The 22262-nt window shown below is 36.2% G+C and overlaps 2 protein-coding genes across 3 annotated transcripts; one reads left to right on the forward strand and one right to left on the reverse strand.

Moving 5' to 3' along the window:
• Positions 1-1048: 1048 nt before the first annotated feature.
• Positions 1049-16331, forward strand: LOC113672657 (uncharacterized). 2 transcript variants are annotated; one of them, XM_089200827.1, is made up of 20 exons: positions 1049-1341; positions 1463-1506; positions 2888-2960; positions 3765-3871; positions 4672-4752; positions 4869-4908; positions 5153-5218; positions 5331-5375; positions 6230-6248; positions 6369-6516; positions 7100-7201; positions 8263-8339; positions 9296-9410; positions 9765-9806; positions 10712-10778; positions 11295-11402; positions 11671-11735; positions 12072-12161; positions 13019-13119; positions 13997-16331. In XM_089200827.1, the coding sequence occupies exons 1-20, from the start codon at positions 1331-1333 to the stop codon at positions 14165-14167; spliced, it is 1572 nt and encodes a 523-aa protein (XP_089056953.1). In that variant the 5' UTR covers positions 1049-1330; the 3' UTR covers positions 14168-16331. The 2 variants fall into 2 exon arrangements, with proteins under 2 accessions (XP_089056953.1, XP_089056954.1); XM_089200828.1 differs by having other exon boundaries at positions 1180-1345.
• On the reverse strand, positions 14904-21711 carry LOC113672728 (alpha-2-macroglobulin receptor-associated protein). The gene is made up of 4 exons (XM_027189061.2): positions 21138-21711; positions 19180-19520; positions 18035-18187; positions 14904-17328 (listed from the first exon to the last, which is right to left on the reverse strand). The coding sequence occupies exons 1-4, from the start codon at positions 21547-21549 to the stop codon at positions 17272-17274; spliced, it is 963 nt and encodes a 320-aa protein (XP_027044862.2). The 5' UTR covers positions 21550-21711; the 3' UTR covers positions 14904-17271.
• Between the last annotated feature and the right edge of the window lie 551 nt (positions 21712-22262).

Below are 22262 nucleotides of genomic sequence, written 5' to 3' on the forward strand. Positions count from 1 at the left end.
GCCTATTTCCTATCGATTTATTGCTTGCCTTTAATTTTAAGGTAAATGAAAAAAGGGGTTAAGTTTCTTAAGTACAGTGACCCACAACTGTCACGGCAAAAGAAACAAATTAACGGCCTCGCGGCAAAAGAAAAAGAGATTCACGGCAAAAGAAAAAACCTCACGGCAATAAGAAAAAGACTCAGGACAAAAGAAAAAACCTCACAGCAAAAAGAATACCCTCACGGGAAAAGTGAAAGACTCACGGCTAAAGAAATAACCTTACGGCAAACGAAAAAACCTCACGGCAAAAAGAATACCCTCACGGGAAAAGTGAAAGACTCACGGCTAAAAAAATCTCACGGCAAACGAAAAAACCTCACGGCAAAAGAAAACTTCACGGCAAAAGTAAAAGACTCGCGGCAAAAGAAAAAGACTCACTGCATAAAAGAATAACCTCACGGCAAAAGAAATAACAATGTCCTCACAGCATAGAAGAATAACCTCACTGCAAAAGTAAAAGACTCGCGGCTAAAGAAATAACCTCACGGCAAAGGAAATAACAATGTCCTAACGGCATAAAAGAGAGCGTGGGGGCTGAGAGGTTTTTTCTTTGGCCGTGAGTTTTCTTCTTTTTGCCGCGAGGTTATTTCTTTTGCCGCGAGGTCATTTCTTTTTTCTTGACTATTGTGGGCCAGCTGCGTCGGTGGGAGAGTATAACAGGGTAATTTAAGTATTATTCAGGGTCGGCCAGGGGGGGTAGTGGAATACCAATATACCCGAAAAAAAATCGACAAAATACCCTAAAATACCCCAAATTCCTCCAAATATACCCAAAATAATCGAAGCTTTGAATACTTTATACCTGAAATTCAAAGAAAGTGATATACTGAATACCCATATTTAAGCTACAATATACCGTATACCCGATTTAAAACGCCCCTGAATACCGAATACTCAAAAACCCTGGCCGACCCTGATTATTAACTGATTGGCCACCGTAAAGATTTAAAAGCTGACGTTTCGAGCGTTAGCCCTTCGCCATTCTCTGACGAAGGACTAACGCTCGAAACGTCAGCTTTTTAACTCTTTACGGTGGCCAATTTACCATATCAACTCAAAAGTACTATCAACTGAAATTAGATTAAAATTTATTAAATTAAAATTATCCTATAATTTTAAGGGACTGGGATCGAGTACGTGATGTCAGTTGGTCAACATGGCGATGATCTGATTTAGCGAGCGGAGGACACATGAACTTTCTCATCGAAGGCGTGAAAAATGCCCGAAAATTTATCTTCTTGGGTGTTAGTATTATAGAAGGATGTCCTGATCTGTTTCTTTGACCAGGATGGAGACAAGGTCGGTGAGGATATACTCAAATTAGACACGATTTTCTTCAATATTTATGGTTTTTGATCGCGAAAAAATTGTTTTACGAATGGTGAAGTTGTCATGACGTTTGATTTCTTTGCCATTTTAGCCCAGAAAATGATGTAAAAATGGAAGAAGCACCCTCAGATAAAGGTGATTTAACAAAATATTTTTTTGTGGTTTTATATAATTTCATATTGCTCATTTTGTGCCATTGATTAGTACTTTAGTCTATCATGGAGAGATTAACGTAGTACGCAGAAAGGGTGTTATTTTTAGTGACATAGATTTGTTTCTTTAGAATCAATAAAGAAGTACGAAAGATTTCGAAATATATCGCTGCATTTAGCAAGCTATTGGGTCTCTTGAGTGATATGTGCCTCCAAGTGTAACTCGAGAATCGTCATGTAACGATGCCATTACACACGTAATAAATCAATTTTATATGGGAAAGCGATCCACTGTTAGACTTAGGTAAGGATACTCTCTAGCGTGTAAATAATTTTACTGGATCTCTATCACCAGGATATGATGAATTAATATGATAACAAATATTGAAGTTTGAAATGGATTTCAGGCTTCCAGGCTTCCAGGCTTCCAGACTTCTGTCAAGTTCGAATTTTATTCTCTTTAACTGAGAATCATGGTAAATTGCCCTAGTTCGATAAAAGAAAAGAAATTAAAAAAACGCAGTTGAAACAATTTCTACTTAAAGAAACTAAAATTTGTTTCAGTGTTAGACATAAGCAATTACAGGCTTTGTGTTGTGCAGTTTACATCAAAGAATTTAGGTTTTCTTCATTTGTTTGACAAAGGTGACTTTTGCACTTTGTTTATGTGGCAAATCTTAGCAATTTTATGTTTACACAATAAAATTTTAAATTGAGCAAAGTGTAAACCTAGTAACTGGGAATTGGAGTGTACTTAGGGAGAAATACATGTACCTCCCACAAAGGTGGGGATGGATGTAGTGCAATTGCCAATCATGACCTTTTTTTCAAATACAGAAAGATGTTACTCATTTTGTAATTAACATTGGACCAAGAAAGAAAAACCTCCTTGATTTATCTATTTACTCAGTCAGCCCTTTCAACATTGTTCAGAGATCCTAGAAGTGTGCAGAATGTTTGTAATCTGTGGAGCTTTCAAGCGCAGTTTTAATTTCTCATGGAAGACTCTGGTCTCTCTTTGTCCCACTATTAGACAAAATAAACAACAATTTTTTTTTAAAAAGTCAAAATCTCAATACATAGCCATGACCTATGTCTGATGAAAAGACATAGAAGCTTTTAATAAATAAAACTTATTGTTAGTAGTAAGATTGTCAAAATGGAATCAGACCAGGCTAATTCTAAAGAAAACCAAAGAATTCTGCATACATAGAAGTGAGAGAATTCCCTAGTCCTTGATGACTGATTACAACCCCTGTAGAAGTGCTTGTTGTTTGTCACTATTAGCTGTTAGACTTTAAATAATTCTTCTGTATTTAATTATAATGCTGATTTAGGGATATGTTATGGTATATTTTTTACAGAATCTGGGACAGGACTTCAGGGATTTGAGGACAAGGAAAAATCTGAACAACAACACCACCATGATGACAAGCAGTGAGTTCTGTTCTAATTATGGCTATCAACTTAACAGATAAAAAGAAAATGAAATTTGATTCTCTTTACCATCAAGGGCAGAGTTGCAAGTATTGCTATGGTGTGTCATTGTTTTGTATATTCAAACCACATTTTGATGTCATCTGTGATCTTTTACTAAACAGACCCATGCCAAAATGGAATCTACTTGTTAACCCTTTAACTCCCAAGATCTCACTAGTGATTCTCCTTACTATCTCCCATACGGTTCTTGTGATGTTAGTTTGGAGGATTTAGTATTGGATCATCTTATAATCCCCAAACTGATATTTTTCTTTGTTCTCATAACTTGTCTGCTTGATATTGTTTTGATATTGTAAGGAGAAATTCTGTCTTGGTCACTCGTGGGAGTTAAAGGGTTAATCCTTTAACTCCTAAGATCTGATTGTTACTTCTCTCCTCTTGCTGCCATATGATTCCTTGTAAATTAGTTATGAGAATTTGGTATAAGATCAAGATAAAAACTTTTACCTGATAAGTTTGAGCTAGAAATCATATGAATATCATAGGGAGAAGTTACATGTTGGTCACTTCTGGGAGTTAAAGGGTTAATTAGAATTTAGTGTTTGTTATTAATTGGTATTTGGAATTTGCTATTTTGTTTATTAGAATTTGGTGTGTGGGACTGGGTGTTAGTTTGGTTTGGTGGATCCCTCTGATGTCTGTTCCTTCAGTGAATTTCAAAATGACTAGGACTTGTATAAAAAATCCTTTGTGCTCCTTTGGTCACTTCAGTTATTAATGGATCAATTGATTTTTATTCAGATTGGATGCATCCTATCAAATTCCTGCACTCTCAAAGTCGAGGGTGTTCCTTTTGAACATCTCTTGGTTTGGCATGAATGTCATGTATCTTATTCTGTCAGTTGAGGGTAAGTACTTGATTCAACCAGTTAGTTGTAAGGGTGGTATTATTTGAGAAAGAACTCAGGTTCAGCAAAATTTCTGTACAAATTTCTTTAGGTTACTAATGGTTGGCTGCAACATAGAGATAATCTTTAAGATGACTGCTGCTTGTCCTCGTTTGGCCTGAATGGGTTCCCTGTTTCACTGAGTGTAATGACTTTTTCCCTTACACAGAGGTGGCACACCTTGTGCCAAAACCTCAGTTCTTAGCATTTTTTTAGTTTGCATAGTTGTTTTCCCCAAGAGATTTCTTAAAAATAAATAGCGGTGTGCTTTTGTTTGAATTTTTAAAATATCTGTGGTATTTGTTATTTGCAACGGAATGTTGTCGACCACAGGCTTGGCTTTACAATTTAAGTTTATGTGAGATTGGTTCCTGAAAGAAAGGTTCATCTATGCTCTAATCCTAGGTCTTTATTATCATGTATTTTAAAATTACTTTTAAAGTGCTTGCCTCAGGTTATGTAATGTTGTTCATAGTTTTTAAAGAAGGCTTCATTGTTAGCTTTTTTTTCAAATAATAGTTATTGCATTAATATCGCTTTTATTGGTCAGAGATGCATTGCACTCCATGTCCAGAGGTCCTGGTTTGAGACCTGGCCAGGTCAATGTGTTGTGTTCTTGGACCAAACCCTTCAGTCTCATAATGTCTCACTCCTCTCCATTCCACAAGTCACTTCATGTTAAAGGGAAACCAGGATAAGCTCTGGCTTGGTAGGCCAATAGGCTTGAGTACAGACTTAACCTTTTTGTTGTTTTTATCCAGTTGTTCCGTCTCAAGTTTATGCACTAGTTGGTTCAGGGCAGAAGGGTCAAGTGCTTGGAGGCATGGTTGCCGCTGGAGCAGGTGAGTTCATCAATTTCAATCGTCAGTAAAGTAATAATAAGTGTTCTTGTTGATCCCACATTGTAGTCTATTTTTCACAGGAATTGTAATTTTTTGATGAATTCATTTTTCTGCAGTGGTTACATTTTTCTTGAGCCCTCTGGTTGGAATGAAAAGGTAAGAGTAACACTTAAGAGCCATTCAGGATGTGTCCTGTTATTTCTTTTATAATATATCAAATTTATATATTTTTGTTTTGTGCCATATTTATAGATTCTTGTCTGACCTGTTTCAATGTGGTCAGCATTTGACAGTAGAAAATTTATCTTTATTTCATCACCTTGGTCTGATACTGTATCTGTAAGCAAGGAAAATCAACTTGAGATCAGCTTTCCATACATTTTATTTTATTGTTCCCTAGTGATCGTCTTGTGTCACAGTATGGAAAACGACGCCCTCTGATGCTTGGTGGAACTGTGTTACTTTGGTACGATAGTTATTTTGCACCTTCATTTGGTCTTAAATTTTTATTCTCATCAGCTTGGTTGTCATTACTGGTATACAAACTTGCTTGAAAGTTTTTTGCCTCTCTTTTGCAGTATATCGCTTTTTGGAATGGCATTTAGTGCTCCTGATATTGAAAGGTGAGAAAAAAATTTCCATGCATTGTTCATGGGTAATTGCTCTTTTCTAAAATGACCTTTCATTTGGTGAGTGTCTTTGTGGGGTTAGTGAGTTAGTCTGTGATCACTATAGCCTCCTTCTTTGCAACAGCTTGTGTTTTTGATAAACTGTCCATAATTATGCTTGTCTGTCTGCCTGCTTGTGAGCATCTGCCTGTCACCGGTCTGTCTGACAATCAGTCAGTCATGTAGTCAGTGAGTAGGTTGGGGGTCAGTCTCTATCAGTTGTTCATTCAGTCAACAGACTGTCAGTCTGTCTACCTGTCTGACAATCAGTTAGGCAGGTAGTCAGTCAGTCAGTCAGTCTGTCTGTCTATCAGTCAGTCGGTCATTTAATCATCTTTTTTGTCTGTCTGTAAGTCAGTCAGTCTGTTGTTTGGTTGGTAATTTTTTTCCTGAAACATCTTTTGGGTCAGAATCTTATTTCCTCAAGTCTGATTGGCTTATAAAGTATCAAAACTAGTCCAGCTTTTTATAATACAGACAACAGTACAGAATTTTTTCCATTCTATTTGCATCAAAGTGGCAAGAAGCAAACCAGCTGGTAAAAAATTAACAAGTTTTTTGCTGGCCTAGGTCGTCCTTATTGGAAAAAAGTGCCCTTAGTCATGGCCAAAGACTTCAGGTTTGGCCTAGGTCGGTCCTTATTGGAAAAAAGTGCCCTTAGTCATGGCCAAAGACTTCAGGTTCTGTTTTTTCTCATTAAGACTCAATTTCTGAGAAATAACACATGTCACCAGCATGTCCTCAAGTTTTAGTTGAAGTTGGTTTTCAACAATCCTATTAACAGTGTTCTCTTTTCATTTTATTTGCAGTGACATTTCAAATGTTACGGTAAGTGAGAGTATCCTTTGTGATGTAAATGTTTTGTGTCATTCTACATGCAATTTTGTGGTAGATCTTGCATCCATGGAGTAAGTTAGTTAACAGAACAGTGTATATCTTTCCATTTAGTGCTCTATGGATTTAAAGCTGCGGCGATGTCTGCCATACTATAACCTGACCATCTTAGAGCAGTCAGAGGACAATTCTACTGCTAATTCGGACACAAGCTTCTTGCTGAGTATGCTAATGCAGAAAGAAGACTCGAGAGGAAATATAGGTTTGTTTATAAAATTAACCCTTTAACTCCCAAGATCGGATAGTTAATTCTCCCCATCTATCTGCATCACATTTCCTTGCAAATCAGTTAACCTTTTCACTCCCAAGATCTAATGAGTAGTTCCCCTTACTGTCTGCCTTACAGTTCCTATGATTAAGTTTGGAGAATTTGGTACTGGATCATTAATCCCCTAATTTAAATTTCTCTTTATTCTCATTACTTGTCTGCTTGAAGTTATATTGAAAATGTAAGGAGAAATTATGTCTTGGTCATTCATGGGAGCTAAAGGGTTAAGAGAATTCGGTGTTAGATCAATATAACAACCTCTGCCCGACAATGTTGAGTTTTTTTGTTGAAAAATGTATGGATATTGTAGGGAGAAGTTATATGACAATCTATTCTGGGAGTGAAAGGCTTAACACTCTTTTCTGTAGTTGACACTTGTACTTAATTTAGAAATTATGTAAAAAATGTTTAAAACTGAAATGAAACTGTGAGGCACAGCTGACTAACATCCTTATAACTCCTTATAAACATCTACTAAGGTGTATTAAACCAATCTTCCAATTGATTGGCCCTACAGGTCTTTACATTGCATTCTATCTGTGTGTAATGGCATGCTATTCCATAATGAGTGTACCATATAATGGACTGATTGCTGATTTGACCCCACCATTCCAAAGAGGTAAGACACTGGAAATTAATAGCACCTTAAGCTGAAAGGAATAATTGAATGTGTGAACTGACCATGAAAATCCTGGACTTTGTAATGTGCAGATTTTTGCCTATATCCTTTATATCCTCCCCCTTTCCCCCTGAAAAATTCCTTTTTAATTTCCTTCGCAGGGCTTTGCTTGGTGAAAGGTTTCTTGTCAGTTGGGAATTTGTCTCACCTGACAGGGTGATTTTGTCTGTATTTACAAACTTTCTGTCCCCTTTGAACATCCAAGGTTTCCCTCTTGGGGTGTTAGTGGAGATTTTCTTTAACTACACATTATTTAAGTTTTGCTTTATCAACAAACTGAAATATACTTTAAAGAAAATAGGAAAATATTTAAAAAGTAAAAATGGGTTTTCTTTAAATAAAAGTAACGATAAGTCACATTCATTTGGAAATTAAACGTTATGTATATAGCTAGATGATAATGACTACTGAATATCTATTTAAAGTGTTTGGATACCTATGGCAAAATTTTAAACAACTGTTGTTAATTTCTTGTGTAGGAGTGTTAAATAAGAGCATTGACAGAAGTGGTTTAAATTATCGATGAACCTTTATACCAATTTTTTTTTTGTTTTGAAATTTTAGTAAAATGAGGTGGATTTGCAGTAAAACCAATTTGACCAGTTTAAATTTGTTGAGTTTAAATCTGAGAAACTATTGGTAAATCTTTATAACCCTTTACACCCCAATATCAGTATGCACATTCTCCATACTGTGTTCTCAATAAGTTTCCCAAAGTGAGATTGTTTCACCAACAAAAGCTTCTTCAGCTGGTGGTCATTTCCTTCATTCTTGTTACCTGAATGTTTGATTCAGAGATGATGCTGTCGAAAGAAATAAGAGGATTATCACTTTTAGGATGTAAAGGGTTAAAGTTTGATCAAAGTTTTTCATCAACATGACATCATAATTTTTTTACCATATTTGTCTTTTTCAATAACAATGAATATAATTATAATATTTTTTGACTATTTAAAAAAATGCGATTTAACTTTGAAAACTGTTAACCTCACTAATAACAGGCTTCAGTTCTGGTGTTATGGGAGCCATGACACTAGTTGGAAATGTAACAGGAGCTCTCATAGGCTTTTTCTTTCCGGTGAGTATTTAACTGTACTGTCTGTGATATTCAATGAAACTGAATAATTTTTTTAAACAAACCAAGAAATTGTTATTAATCATTGATTCAGCCCTGTAACCCTAAAGATCTGATTGGTAATTCTCTCCTCATGCTGTTACACACTTCCTTGTAAATTAGTTACAGTACCTAGAATTTGGTGGTAGACCAAGATAAAAACCTCTACCTGTTAAAATTGAGCATTCTCATTACCTGTTTGCTGGATAATGTAAATACATTAATAAAATTTGACTATTTTTTCAATAACTGTCTATAACATTTGGAAGAAAACTAAACTCAATGCAACCTTCTGTTGGCTGGGAAGTTGAATAACATTGAACAATGCTCTTCCTTGGAAATTATGTTCATTGATTGCTACTAAGGATATCTATGAAATGAATAGGGACAGGAAGAAAAGAATATTTAAATTCTTTGTTAATTGTGTGGAGTTTGGGACACCCAAATAGTTCTAAGAACTAATCAAGTGGGTCCCAAAGCAAATAATTCTAACAAAAGGAATACAGTGTTAATAACAATTTAAATAAAAAGTATTACTTTTCATACTAAGAGTTAAAATATATTTATACAAACTATTTAAGAGTTAATAGTGCTATTATAATCCTCAATCGTAGAATTATTTATATTTTGATGAAATTTAAAAAAGGGAGTGATTTGTTTAACATTAATTGGTAATGAATTCCAGAGCGTGGTATCAGTTTAACAAAGAGAACAAATACCACATTGAGTTGTTTGAACAGGGTTTACACATAGATTCTCATTCAGTGATTGACGTGCATAATATGAATGAACAGAAGAGAAGCATATGCCTTTTATGATAATGGTTGTTTTGATTAAAACTTTTCAGTTGGTAATTATATTATTATTAGCTTTTTCCATTGGCTGTATTAGTATAATTATGTATCTCTGTCTTGTTTTAGAAAATTGGAGTGGTTGGCACGTATTCCTTGGTGTCCATCCTGTACTTTTTGTGTGTAGTGCTCACTGTGTTCTCCTGTCCAGAGCCCCCTAATAAAGTGACCCACAAGCCCATAGGTGAGTTGTGACCCCTGTGATTCGCATTGTTTACATTTGACAATTTTTCATGTGAATTGACCAGTTGCATTGTGTTAAGGATAGATTGTTATTGTATAAGCTGTGCCCTGCATGATTTCTTTTGAAAAACATAATCAATAATAGAAAAATCCTGTTATGAGGGTTGTGCATAATGGGTTAAGGAGGGGTACAGCTCAGCATAGAGCCCTGTGACATGCCAAATGCTAGGTTAAAGGCAGAAAGAGAATGTAAAGTAGTGGTCACCTGAGAAAATTGTTATTAACTAAGGTAGGCTGGGTGGAACAATGAAATACTTGACACAGTCATGAATCAAATGCTCATATCTCTTACCAGGTCTGAAGGCTGTATTTCATGCCTACTGGGAACCATTAAAAGGTGAGTTCCAAACATGAATCTCTCCCTTTTCCTTGGAACTTACTAATGGGCTGAGTTTATTTGACTGTCATTCCTCTGCCTGATGATTAGTTTATGTTTTATGCTCAGTAACATCTTGAGCTCCAAGCACAATTTCATCAGACTGGGTTTGTTAATCTTTTACACCCTAACATTAGTATGTACATTCTTCATACTATTCTCTTTGCATTTCCTAATGTAGCGACAAGGAGAACTTATTAACCCCTTCACTCCCACAAGTGACCAAGACAGAATTTCTCCTTACAATATCAATACAATATCAAGCAGGCAGGTGATGAGAATGGATAAGAATATCAATCATGGGATCATTAGTTGATCCAATACCAAATTCTCTGAACTAACATCATAAGAATTGTATTGCAGATAGTAAGGAGAATTATTACTAATTAGATCTTGGGAGTGAAAGGGTTAACAATCAAAAGCTTCTTTAGTTGGTGATTTGTGACCATAATTTGTGATCCAGGGATGATATTGTAAGGAGAAGTTTGATGCTTAAACACTTTTAAGGGTCAAAGTGTTAAGTTAACATCTGCGATTTATGAGGAGATAGTTTTCCTCTGAGCTGGGTAACTGTGTGTTGAAGCTCTGTTCTTAGAAGATTTCAATAGAGTCTGTTGCTTGAAATAGGTAGTAGGGGCTAACTAACATGGAGGCAAAAGGATAATTGTATTTTCTGCCATTTTGGGAAAGAGGCATCTGGGGAGATGATACTTGATTCACTATTGCGGTGACTTGTCTTTTGGGCTTTAACACCTCCACTCCTAGAGGGTAGGAAGAAGTAATTTCAGCTTTACAGCTTCATTACATTATAAAGTTATTTTCTGAGAATTTATGGAGCTATATGTTTTTATTGTATTGTCCTGTAGAGCGAGATTTCAGATGGGTTTTCCTCACCAGATTCCTTATGCAGCAAGGTGTTGCCACAGTCACTGGGTAAGGCCTGGTTGCACCTTTATGAAACAATATTCATCATCTTGATGAGAAGCTAGTTAATTATGTTAAACTTATGATACAACAGAACTCTTATTATGTCCCCGGGTGGAGAGGCAGAGTTACTTGTAAAGTGTGTTTCCTAAAAAAGCAATGTAGTGACCCCAGAACTTTGGTGGGGAATCTCCTATACAACAGTGTTCCACTGCATCGCTCAAAATCCTTCAGATATTACAGTGGAAGGGACTCACTTGTAACTTCACCTTTCAATGTCAATATGTAAAAGTGCAAACAATTAAACTACAAGAATAGACCTACATATTAGGTGGAGGGTGTTATGTGGATTTAACACCCAGTTCCTTCAACTTATCAACAACTATATGTAAAACAAATCGGATTTTGGTCATTTGAAATGTTAGATGGCATGCATGATTTTCTTAGACTTTTTCATCAAATTGGTTAGTTATGAACCATATGTATGTTGGTGAATTGTTTTTGTCATTTTTTTTTGATGGATAGTTTTCTTGAGTTTTGGCTGGGAGACATGGTGACTTTACCAAACTGCTGGTCTCCTGAGAGGAGTGTAGCAATGCTGCTTCTTCCAATGCTGTTTTCTGCTGCACTGTTGTAAGTAGAATTTTATGTGATCAGTTTGTTTGAGGCCATTTTATTTCCTCTGTATTTAAAAGGGAGTGTGTCAGAGCAGCGCATGTGATCTGGAAAATGTTGAGGACCTGGTAGTTAGGCTGATGGCTAAGGTTAAAAAGGAGTGACATGACCTGCTGTTTATGAATGATCGATGTTGCTTTTGATAGGGTTACTTATATGTAATGCATGAAAACTCTGACACCCTTGCAAAAATAAAAAAAAATTCTAACCACAAATTATTTGTTAGTTCTGTTATAGGAGGTTTCCTATCAGACAGGCTTGGTAGAAGAAAACCTCTTGTTATTGGATCAGGTATATACTAGTTATTCCAGAACATTAACTAAGCTATGCCACACCATCTTGAGGTCATCTTGTTTACATCATTCATATCTAGTGTTGCCTGCTATAGAGGAGAACCTTGAAATAATAATTTGTCATTATCAACAAGCACCATATGGGAATAGAACAAGGCTGGCAAGGGATGGAAGAGATTGACATTGACTGTCAATGACTATACAAGCTTGAAAAACACACTATTAGGTTAATAAGTGTAAAGATACACTTGCAATAGATATAATTGTATCCCAGTCTTCCAAACTGAAATTAAAATTGCTTGTTGCCATAACCAGTGTACCCTTTCTGTTGCAGCAATATTAATGAGTGTGTGTGCTGTGATACTGGCTGGATTGCAGGGGAAATATGCCTTTTACGCTTCAATGCCAGTAGCGTTAACATTTGGTAAGTACAACATTTCGGTGTACTCAAAGTTTCAATGGGTGAGGGGGTAGCTCAGTGTTTAGAGCACTCATGAGCCTGATAAAATTCAAGTGGGAAGGGGGAGGGGTAGGGTAGGTGGGGGTAGCCTGTGATGGATTAGTTTCTCATCTAGGTAGAGGAGTAACACTCCTGAGGCCAGTTTCTCAAAGTTCCTGGTAATTTAAGGGGGCAGAAAGACTGTTCTGTTTTCATTCAAGATGGGAATTTCAGATTGAAAGTTATGAGAATAACACAATAAAATGAACACCTAAAAAAGCAAAATAGATTGGTTAGGGTGCCACAACCTGCTTCTCTAGTCTTCATTGTTTGATTGTGAAATATGGTTTCAGGCCTGTTAAGTCCTAGTAACTCAATAATCCTGAAACTATATTTTAAATCAAAATCTAAACAATTCAACACCAGTTCATTTTGTTTCTTTAGCTGCTTGTTTTGTGTGTTGTTTTCATAACCTTTGAAATGCCCATCAGGAATGAAGATTAGGAAATAGTTACAGGTCCGTTAAGTTGCTGGGACTTTTGAGAAAGGGGCCCGTGGTCATTGTATTGCAGCGAAATGAGTCACTTGATTTAAATGAAGACATTTTACTCATTATTCTCCAAAATCCTCATTTTTGCAAAGGTCATGTAAACTTGATGCAATCTGAATGTCAATTTGTTGAGTTCCTGAACTTTTGAGCAGTTGATTAGATATCATGCATGCCATATCTAAGTGTTCTTTTGGTATGGCACTACAGTTCAGCACAGCCAAGACATTTTTATTTGTTCAAACACATTAACAATAACAGTATAATTTAACATCCCTTTGTTGTTTTCTCTCAGGGGTTGGCTTTGGAGCTTATTGTGCAGTGGATTTTGCACTTGTGATGGATGTTCTTCCTAATGACAGAGAAAAAGCCAAGGATCTGGCTGTTTGGCATCAGGTAGAGTGCTATAAAGCTAAACTAAACAAGTTGGGCTCACTTAAGTTTTTGAATTAAAAGCATGTTTTTACTAACGTAGCCTCTCACTTATAAGTCACAAGTGCTGAGTGAAAATCCATTCAGACTGGAGAGGAACAGTCCCTGTGTTTCATCTGCAATAAGATGTACTCAACATGAGTTGATTTGACATCTGGGGTTTCTTTGGTAACATATGAACAGGGGTCATTAACACAACTGAATGACCAGAGATTCAAGGGAATATACTGAGGTGAAGCATTCATCTCCTCTTTGCAGTTTGCCTTGGTTTAACCCTTTACACCCTAACATCAGTATGTATATTCTCCATACTGTTCTCCTTATGTTTCATAAGGTACTGACAGGGAGAATGTGTTTAAAAATCAAGAGATTCCTAAGTTGGTGATCATTCCCTTTATTCTCATAACCTTTAAGTTTGATTCAGGGGTGATATTGTGAGGAGAAAGTAGATGTTGGTCACTCTCAGGGGTCAAAGGGTTAATACTCTGACCAAACATCATTTCGAGTGGCAATTGTTGGTTGTCAATGTTATCCTTACTGCCTTTGCTCTGGTTTCTCTAGTCTCACTTCTCATAATAAACAGCAGTATTGCAATTTTCTCTACCTTTTTGGAAAGGATGTGAATGTGCCACAAATGTGGATGTGATTAGACATTCAGTTTCAAAATTTAAATATATGTTGGTGTAGTTTGTGTGGATCTTGAGATGTGAAGATTAAGAAAAACAATTTTAGAAGATGATTCAGATGTCATTGTTGTTAATGAATGATATGAACCGGTGTTCGATTTTTTAACAATTTTCGTGTTACCTTTGTGAGCATTAAGATGCATTTTTTCTCCCAGGCCCTTGTCCTGCCGCAAGCCATTGCCACACCCACAGGTGGTATCATTTTGGACATGTTTGAGAAGCTGAGATGTGATATAGGACTTGGTTACATTATCCTCTTCCTTGTAACATCTGTGTACTTTGTTCTTAGTGGTATTTTTGTTTATAACATCAAGAAAGCAAAATAGATTAAAACCTCTTCTTGTGAAGCATCATTTATACTTTTCTTATGAGATGCCTGAGGGGTTTCTTTTTGGCTACATTCTTTATTTCACCTTTCAGTTACTTGTAAATTGCATATTCTAAGATAGCATGACGTTAAGGTTGCATGATGTGTTGCTTTCATTGTTGCCAAGGCACAGTATCTTTGGAGGAATCCTGTAGGTCAAGATCCCAACTTGTGCTTGGTGGTTTTAATCTATGCTGTTCACATGTAGGTGTCTGTTAGTATAACAATCCACTGTTGCTTGTAAAAATTAAACCTAATTTTCACTGCATGTTGTTGAAAGGAATAACATTGATCCAAAGGGATCGAGATGAAGTATTATTTCAAGTATGATGTACTTGTCTTCCTTTTGTACATGTATCACTGATGAAAAGGAAACATCATTTATTTCTAAAGAGATTAACAATCAGGGTCACAGTCAGAGGTGTCAAAGTTCAAATTCAGAATATTTTTATGGGAATTAAAATTATATAGATCTTAACAATTTTGATGTCAGTCTTTTACACAAGGGGTTTGCCAAAATTGGAGAATGGATATTTTTACAGGCTGTATTTTGACATGCAAATTGATGATATGTAAATGTATAACAGGAAATGTGTTTTTGGTGAAAATTTAAAGGAGCATTAGAAATAACATGCTTGTGACTAAAACAGGAGATCTTTTATCAGTGTTTACTAGAATTGAAAACAAAGAAAGTCTGGTATTATGGAAAACATTTTAACCATTACCATGAAGGTGAACAACTTGTACATATTTTCTAATTTTAGTATCTCAGTAACTGGCCACCTACCCTTCCCCTAGCCCAAAAACAGTCAACTGATAACAAGTTAAGGTAAATGTTGGGTTAGGGGAGGGGTAGGTGTACAGTTAGTCAGACACTGACATTGATTCTAGTTTTAGCAAGGAATTGTAAGTTTAGTTTTCAGTGAAAGAAAGGGAACTTTTTAGCACAACAACAGTGATAAGAGTACAGTGTACTCTAGAATTTGCTATTTTACTAATACAAAGAAGTCAAAAAGCTCTTGCAACAAATACTTGCATGACATGTACAGTAGCTATTTTTTACTGGTATTTAATGTACTGAATTTCACTACTGAACAAAATGGCAAAAACAACTATTGCCAACTGGGCCATAAATATAAAAACGTTAAATAAGATAAGCATTGATAAAAATGTAGTTTCCCTACCGCCTACCACATTCTCTCATTCTGGATGTCAAATTACATTGTCACATAAATTTGTCTTAAGGTGATTCCTCAGATGAAAAAGCTATAGAATATTTTTTAAAACTTTCTTAAATGTTCCCTACCGATATCTTTTTACCCCATATACCTGTACTGGCATTAATTGTGTGCCTCATTGCATTGGCTCAAAATACTTTTTGAGGTAGTTAGAAGCAAGGTATTTGAAAATAACACTTGGAAAAAACTTGATAGGTAGAAAGTTTTGAGGGTATGGAACAATTTCATACATAATTTGTGAATCAATGACACAATTTTAAATGAGATAGACCCAAAACATTCCTCAAGTCATTGCTTTCAAGGTTATAATTTGCATCGTCGAGTAACAGGCCTTGAGCAAGCCTTTACCTATCTCTTTTTTTCCCTTTGATTCATTTTTATTTAATTTCTCCAAGTTAAAGTATATAATTTGTACTCCAAAATTATGCAATAAAAAGTATGGGTCTCCTTGCTTGTTCAAGGGCTAATTAGACCACTCTACATGTACCTCTTTACCTGGTCCACTGATTGAAAAACGATGCTATTTCCTTGGAATGAAGTGCACTTATTGGCCTGATTTCATGATTTTTATGTGCAGTACAGAATGCTCAATGCAATACTGAGGAATCACCTTAATGACTAACTGCTGAATTAACTAGTTCCAGCAAGCAATTTGTCATCCTGTATGGCAGATTTGTTATCAAGCATGTTATCATATTCTGCAAAAGCCTACTATCATTAAACTTTCATACATAGCTTTTAACAGTCACATGACTGATGTCACTGACAGCCATTGAGGTAAAGTTGAATGCATACCAATGGTTGTGAAATAAATGGCATGTACATGGTGGAAGATATTTCAAGAAGTGTGATGATTGAAAATAAAAGAAAAATAGTTACAACAGAGTTTGTTCTAGTGCATTTAAGTGTTCAGTTAGCACAAAGTCCTTTTGACATGGTAACACAAAAAAAAAAACCACTATAATCTCAATCAAAACCATAGACATAGCCATAAAATGAGTACAAAAAAAGTTTCCTCAAACCTCAAAACCAAATCTCTATTCTACGCAACTTGTTCATTATGATTTTAGAATGGGGAAACACTTCCTTCTACATGCAATTTCAAAAAAACACAGGAGCATAGTTTTTGTTATGATGTTTGATAACAGGTTACACAGTGAGGTAATCTAAATTTAACAAAAAAGCATGCAGAATAACCTTTTGAAGAGAGGTCTTGCCTAAAGAGCTTTTCTGGGGTACAATTTATTTCGCTATAACAACAGTTTACTTGTTCTAAAGTTTTTTCTTACAAAAATACAAATTTTGCAGATAGGTAACTACTTAATTTGGTCTTATGTACTGAGTTGATGAATGATACATGTAAATTGGCCTCTGTAGAGTCTCTTAAGCTGACATTTTAAGATGTCAGTGGCCAATTTACATTGCCAAATCAGTTGATAAAACAAAATTCTTTGTTATATCCCCCACCAACCCAGCACCACAGTTCCTTTTGAAACTAACCCCCTGCATCTATTTTAATTATTAGCTGAAATAATTTAGGTTTCAGCATTCTGCCCTGCCCTAACCCTTTAACTCCCAGATCAAATTTGTAATTCTCCTAAATGTCAACCATACAATTCTTATAAAGTTGGTTCAGAGAATCTAGTATTGGTTAACCTTATTATCCCCAAATTGATATTTTTCTTTACTCTCATCACCTATCTGGTTGATATTGTATTGATATTGTAAGGAGAAATTCTGTCTTGGTCACCCATGGAAGTTAAAGGGTTAACTTTTAGTGATAACATAACAGCAAGCAGACTAGAGTGGGACTAACTGCAGTTAACTACAACTCGCTCTTTGCAGCCAATTTGTCCATCAATGTGGAGTGCATTTTCTTTACCTGTGGAAGTCACAATAACACATGAGGAAACTGTACTTTAAGAGCTGTATCATTTGAGGTTTTGTGGTTTTTTTTACAGTTATCTCTTTCCAGGGTGATTAGTCACAACACAAAAAAAATTTCATGAAGAGCTCCAAGCTGCAACCGTTTTGGTCAGCATGGCAGCTGGGAAAACTTTTGTCCACTACATCTGCAGCAAAAGTCACCATTTTGGTGACCAGTGTGCAGGTCAAGAAGCAAGTTGCATGGTTTTTATAATTTAAATTTTATGATCTGTGGTTGAAAGTGAGATAATATCATTTAAATACTAAAGGTATCACTCACGCTGTTTTCTTCTAAAAAACTTTACCTCTTGTGCCTTTGTTGCCTGAGCATGAAGCCTTGAGATAACACACATATCTCCAAAAATGAATGTTGGCTATAATGCTAAAGTACACAAAATTTTTTCCCCTGGCAATCATGTTTGATTTTGATGTATGCATGTATTGTATGCATTTACAATATTTAAATTCAGCTTGAGGCTGAGGGACCTGTATAAACAATAACAAGGCCAGACTGCGACACAGGGAGATAACCTGGCTTACCAAATGGCAACTTTAATCAAAAGACGTTTTAATAGGACCACTGTAATGGTTTTTCTGAATGATTGTTAAATGAAAGGTAATGCATAAATTTATATTTCAACTGTTAAGATCAAAACTCTTACCCATTTTCCATGTTCTTCTGCCTTCTTTGCCAGTTTTTCGTGCTTCTCTTTGAAATGGTGCTGACCATCATCAACAAGACGACGAGACTCATCAGCTTCTTTTCTGAAATGTTTGTGTTTCATTATCTTGTGATCAAAATGGTACAACTCTTGCTGCAATAAATGAAAACAACATTTTTCAGCCCTTAATTTTATTGTTTGAAATCCATCTCTCAGATAATTTTTCTGTTGACTAAAAATGCAATTTATGCAACCACAGGTTCAATGATGCTGGTTACCAGTCTACTACCAATTAAAGTCCTACAAAGCTTCTCACCTGCCTCAGTCTCTTACTTAACCCATTACACCCAAACATAATTTTCTATAATGTTCTCAATACATTTCATATGGTACTGACAAAGAGAATTTGCTTAACAGTCAAGAGTGTCTTTAGTTGGTGATCATTTCCTTTATTCTCATGACCTCAGTGTTTGTTTTAGGGGTGATACTGATAAGAGAAAATTGCTCTTAGGGTTTAAAGAGTTAAAGACAACTTTTATCAAATTTGATTTTCCCTTTAATGCTCACAGCCAACTAGTCTCCCCTATCAGCAGCCACTTGTGAAAAAAGTAACTAAGACCCCTGTTCTTACTTAACTTTCTTCCAGAATAGAACTACCGACACACACACATTAACTCATAATGCTCATCACAATGCATATTCTCCATACTGTTCTCTATACATTTCCTGAGGTGTTGAACAAGGAACACTGTTTAACAATCAAAAACTTCTTTAGTTGGTGATCACTTTGTTTATTCTCATCACCTTAATGTGTCATTCAGCAGTGACATTGTAAGGAGAAATTTGAAGCTAGTCACTCTTATAGGTCAAAGGATTAAACTTAGCACAAGCTTAGGAACCTTTCAAAGACATTGCCAGGTCATTGCATTACTGTATGTTCCTAGGCAAGACATTTTAATGTTCCAACAGTGCTTCTCTTCAGGTTGTTTAAATGGGTACCAGCAAACTTAAAGAGGGAAAACCTGCCATAGTCTATGGCACTCCAGGGGCATAGCAATACCCCTAATGACTTCATGGCATGGAAACTAAGACAAGCTCCACTGCTTCCTGGGCCACTTGGCCTTTACCCTAACTCAACAACTTACCTTAATGGAATCCAGTTCCTCTTCGGTAAATTTTGCTTTCTGTGCTCTCTCCCACAACTCACTCACACGAGGGTCGCGGAATTCTCCATGTACATTCTCTCCTGTTGCCTTCTCCTTCAGTTTTACAAAGCTATCGCTCAGGGAGGCATGGGTATCTTGAAGTTTATCTCGTAATTTCTTAAGTTCTTCTTCCTTGAAATTTGCTTTCGAGAAAACTGAATTTTCTGAGATTTCATCCTGGTCTACCAAGATTTTGAGAAGGCGGTTGTATTCTTTCAGCTTGTCTCTGTGATGGCTAAATTCAGTTTGAAGATCACCAAGTTCCTCAGAGTTAAATTTGCCTAAAGTGATAAATGTAAAAATAACATTTATAAAAAAACACCTTGGGAGAAAGAATTTAATAACACACTGGATTCAATGACTATAAGAGCTTGTAAGGCTAGAAACCAAGCTGCACAGAGATGTAGTGTATTTTCCTTGAAGAGCACTTCCAGGAGTGGGTGAATCAATGACCTGTGTAACCCCATCTATAACTATACATTCAACTAACTATCTCTTTTCTCTAGCTTCATGAGTGCTCTCCAAACTTCCCAAGTGCTTCATATCTTGATGAACGCACAGCTGATGTATGAACCAATTGTTTTATAACATTTTCAACCTGATGGAAAATTTTTTTTCGCGAGGGATTTGTTTGCTGATGTCATGGGTGTGCACAATAGGAATATGAAGCACGCTTGCATAATTGAATTTGATTAGAAAAATTTACTAGGTATGTTATAATGTTAGTTTAGGCTTGTAATTTGGACAGTGTATGCAATTTTTTTCATCTCTCAAATAATTACAGACCAAACTTGACTCCACTCAGTCTTATTATTGATGTGTATTCGTAAATATGCATGCCCCAGATGTCCACAGGTATGGATGTGCATTTGTATATAATTATATTGATACTATTTTTCTGGGCTAACAACATTAGTATGTGTTATTATATTGCCGACAGTGCCTGTAGGCAATATGAAGTGCATCCTGTGTTCTAGTTGGCTACCCGAGCAGGCAAGATGGGCCCATCTTGTCAGATTAGGACTGCCTGCTTTGATCCTACACAAGAAGAAAACTGCCTGGAGCAGACTTAACACAATGTTCATAATTTTTGGATGTTGTTGGCAATGGAGAATCGAATTCTTGCCAGATTGGGATTGCCTGCTTTGATCCTGCACAAGAAGAAAACTGCCTGGAGCAGACTTAATATAATGTCTATAATTTTTTGATGTTGTTGGCAATGGATGGCTGGATGACTGGATGAGATGCCTTGTTCTTTTTTTTTCTTCGGGTTTTTATGGACTGCAACTTTGTCATGGTCCATAAAAAAAACACAAAAAAACTTGATCAATATCCAGCCATCTTGACCCCACTTGGTCAATAATGCTTACTTCAGTTATACAAATGCTGCAATGGAATAACATCCCAGTCCAGAGGAAGGATATTTTACAATTATGTCTTCTGTGCCCGCCAGGACTCCTTCTATTCCATTTTACACCCACTTTTATTTGGCTGCACCTCGTGATTCGAGGTCCCTTCATAACAAAATTATTTTTGTAGTCAACAAAAGAAATTGAATGTAAAATTAAAGTTAATTTGAAACCGCAACTCCTGCCGATGTTTCAACATAAATGCTTGTGTCTCATTTTATAGATGAACAAGCAAAAAACTTCGCCATTACCCAGCCGTCTTGTTAACCTAGCGTTAAAAAGCGCATTTTAATTAACTTTGAATATTTTTAAAAACATCATCTTAGAGATTAATTAGTTTTTGATTAGCAAACACACTTCTGCTCACTCTACGGTCTCAATGTACCACAACTGTGTTGCATTAGAAGTGTGAATAATGCAGTGTTTAACGTGACTGAAAGTTCCTTTATGTGATTTTTTGCTCTCGAAATAAACGATATCATTACCCACCGTGTTTCTTGGCAGATTCCCAAAGTTCACTCAACCGTTTATCACCGAAAACGCCACGGCTGGCTTTGTTGTCACGAATTTCGTTTCCCTCATCCACCCCACCAAAATGTTTCTCCAAGCCAAACTGCTCCAGTATTCGGTAAAACTTTCTTCTCAACGTGGCCTCCATTTCCCCGTCTTCGTCTCCTCCGTAGGCTTTTACATCCTTCCATTTTATTTCAGCCCTGTCTTGTAGCTCTAGTAAACGGCGTAAGTCAGCCAACTTTTGTACGGACATCTTCTTTTGAGCTTTCTGCCAAACAATATTGAGCTTGTTCATTCGAAATGGGCTGTCTTTATCTCTTCCTCTACCAGTAAGAGCATTATTCTGAGCGATCAGGAGAAAGGAGACAAGAAACACTGGAAATATCATTGTGAAAATTTTTGATCTGCACAAACCCAACTCTTGCGGAGCTCAGCAGCCAGGCTCCTCAGCTTTGTTCCACGCGTGACTATCACGTTTCTTGTGTCACACGCGTGACAATCACGTTTTTCGTGTTTCATAATTTATCTTGGAAGAGTCACTTTTAAGATTATCATTTTAATTAAAGGAAGAGATGTAAAATATGGTGAATAAGCCACAAATAAATGACTAAATGGGCATCTTTGCGATGCCATACGTGACAGTAAAATCAATTTTATGTATTAGCTGGCGGGTTTTTTAATCATTCGAAGCTCTTTGATAGTTGAAGAAATTGGTAGGTAGTTATAAATAGTCCTCGTTTATATTATTCTGTACCTGTTTAATTTTGAGATAGCAAATGATACACGTCAGTGAACGCACAAGATTGATTGCGGTCATAAATAGTCTACTCGTAAAAAGTGAACACACCGTGTTGCTCTGGGTTCATTAATCACCTCTGAGCGACGGATGCCGGAAGTGTTGATTTAAAACTCCTTATTGCGATGCGCGTGATTTTGTTTTCAATCGATCTCTAGTTTTTAATCTTTCTCTCAGCTTTTTCATAACCATTAAAACTAGGTACGTGACACGAGTGATCGTTGCATGCCTCATTTATTCTGTCAGGTTAGTTCTGTTTCGACGAACACAGATACCTAGTTCCTTGATTGAAGATACGTTTTTTT

This window comes from Pocillopora damicornis, chromosome 3 (assembly GCF_964200805.1).
Source record: "Pocillopora damicornis chromosome 3, jaPocDami1.2, whole genome shotgun sequence".
Taxonomy (NCBI): Eukaryota; Metazoa; Cnidaria; class Anthozoa; order Scleractinia; family Pocilloporidae; genus Pocillopora; species Pocillopora damicornis.

Bases quoted from the DNA above. Each gene is read 5' to 3' on its own strand.
- LOC113672728 (XM_027189061.2), bottom strand. From the start codon at position 21,549: ATGATATTTCCAGTGTTTCTTGTCTCCTTTCTCCTGATCGCTCAGAAT. The intron at 19,521-21,137 runs GTGGGTAATGAT...TTATCACTTTAG, and splicing joins GGAATCTGCCAAGAAACACG to GCAAATTTAACTCTGAGGAA. The intron at 17,329-18,034 runs GTAAGAGTTTTG...TGACTTCCACAG, and splicing joins CAGAAGAACATGGAAAATGG to GTAAAGAAAATGCACTCCAC.
- LOC113672657 (XM_089200827.1), top strand. The intron at 6,517-7,099 runs GTTTGTTTATAA...TTGGCCCTACAG, and splicing joins AGACTCGAGAGGAAATATAG to GTCTTTACATTGCATTCTAT. The intron at 11,403-11,670 runs GTAAGTAGAATT...ATTATTTGTTAG, and splicing joins CTGTTTTCTGCTGCACTGTT to TTCTGTTATAGGAGGTTTCC.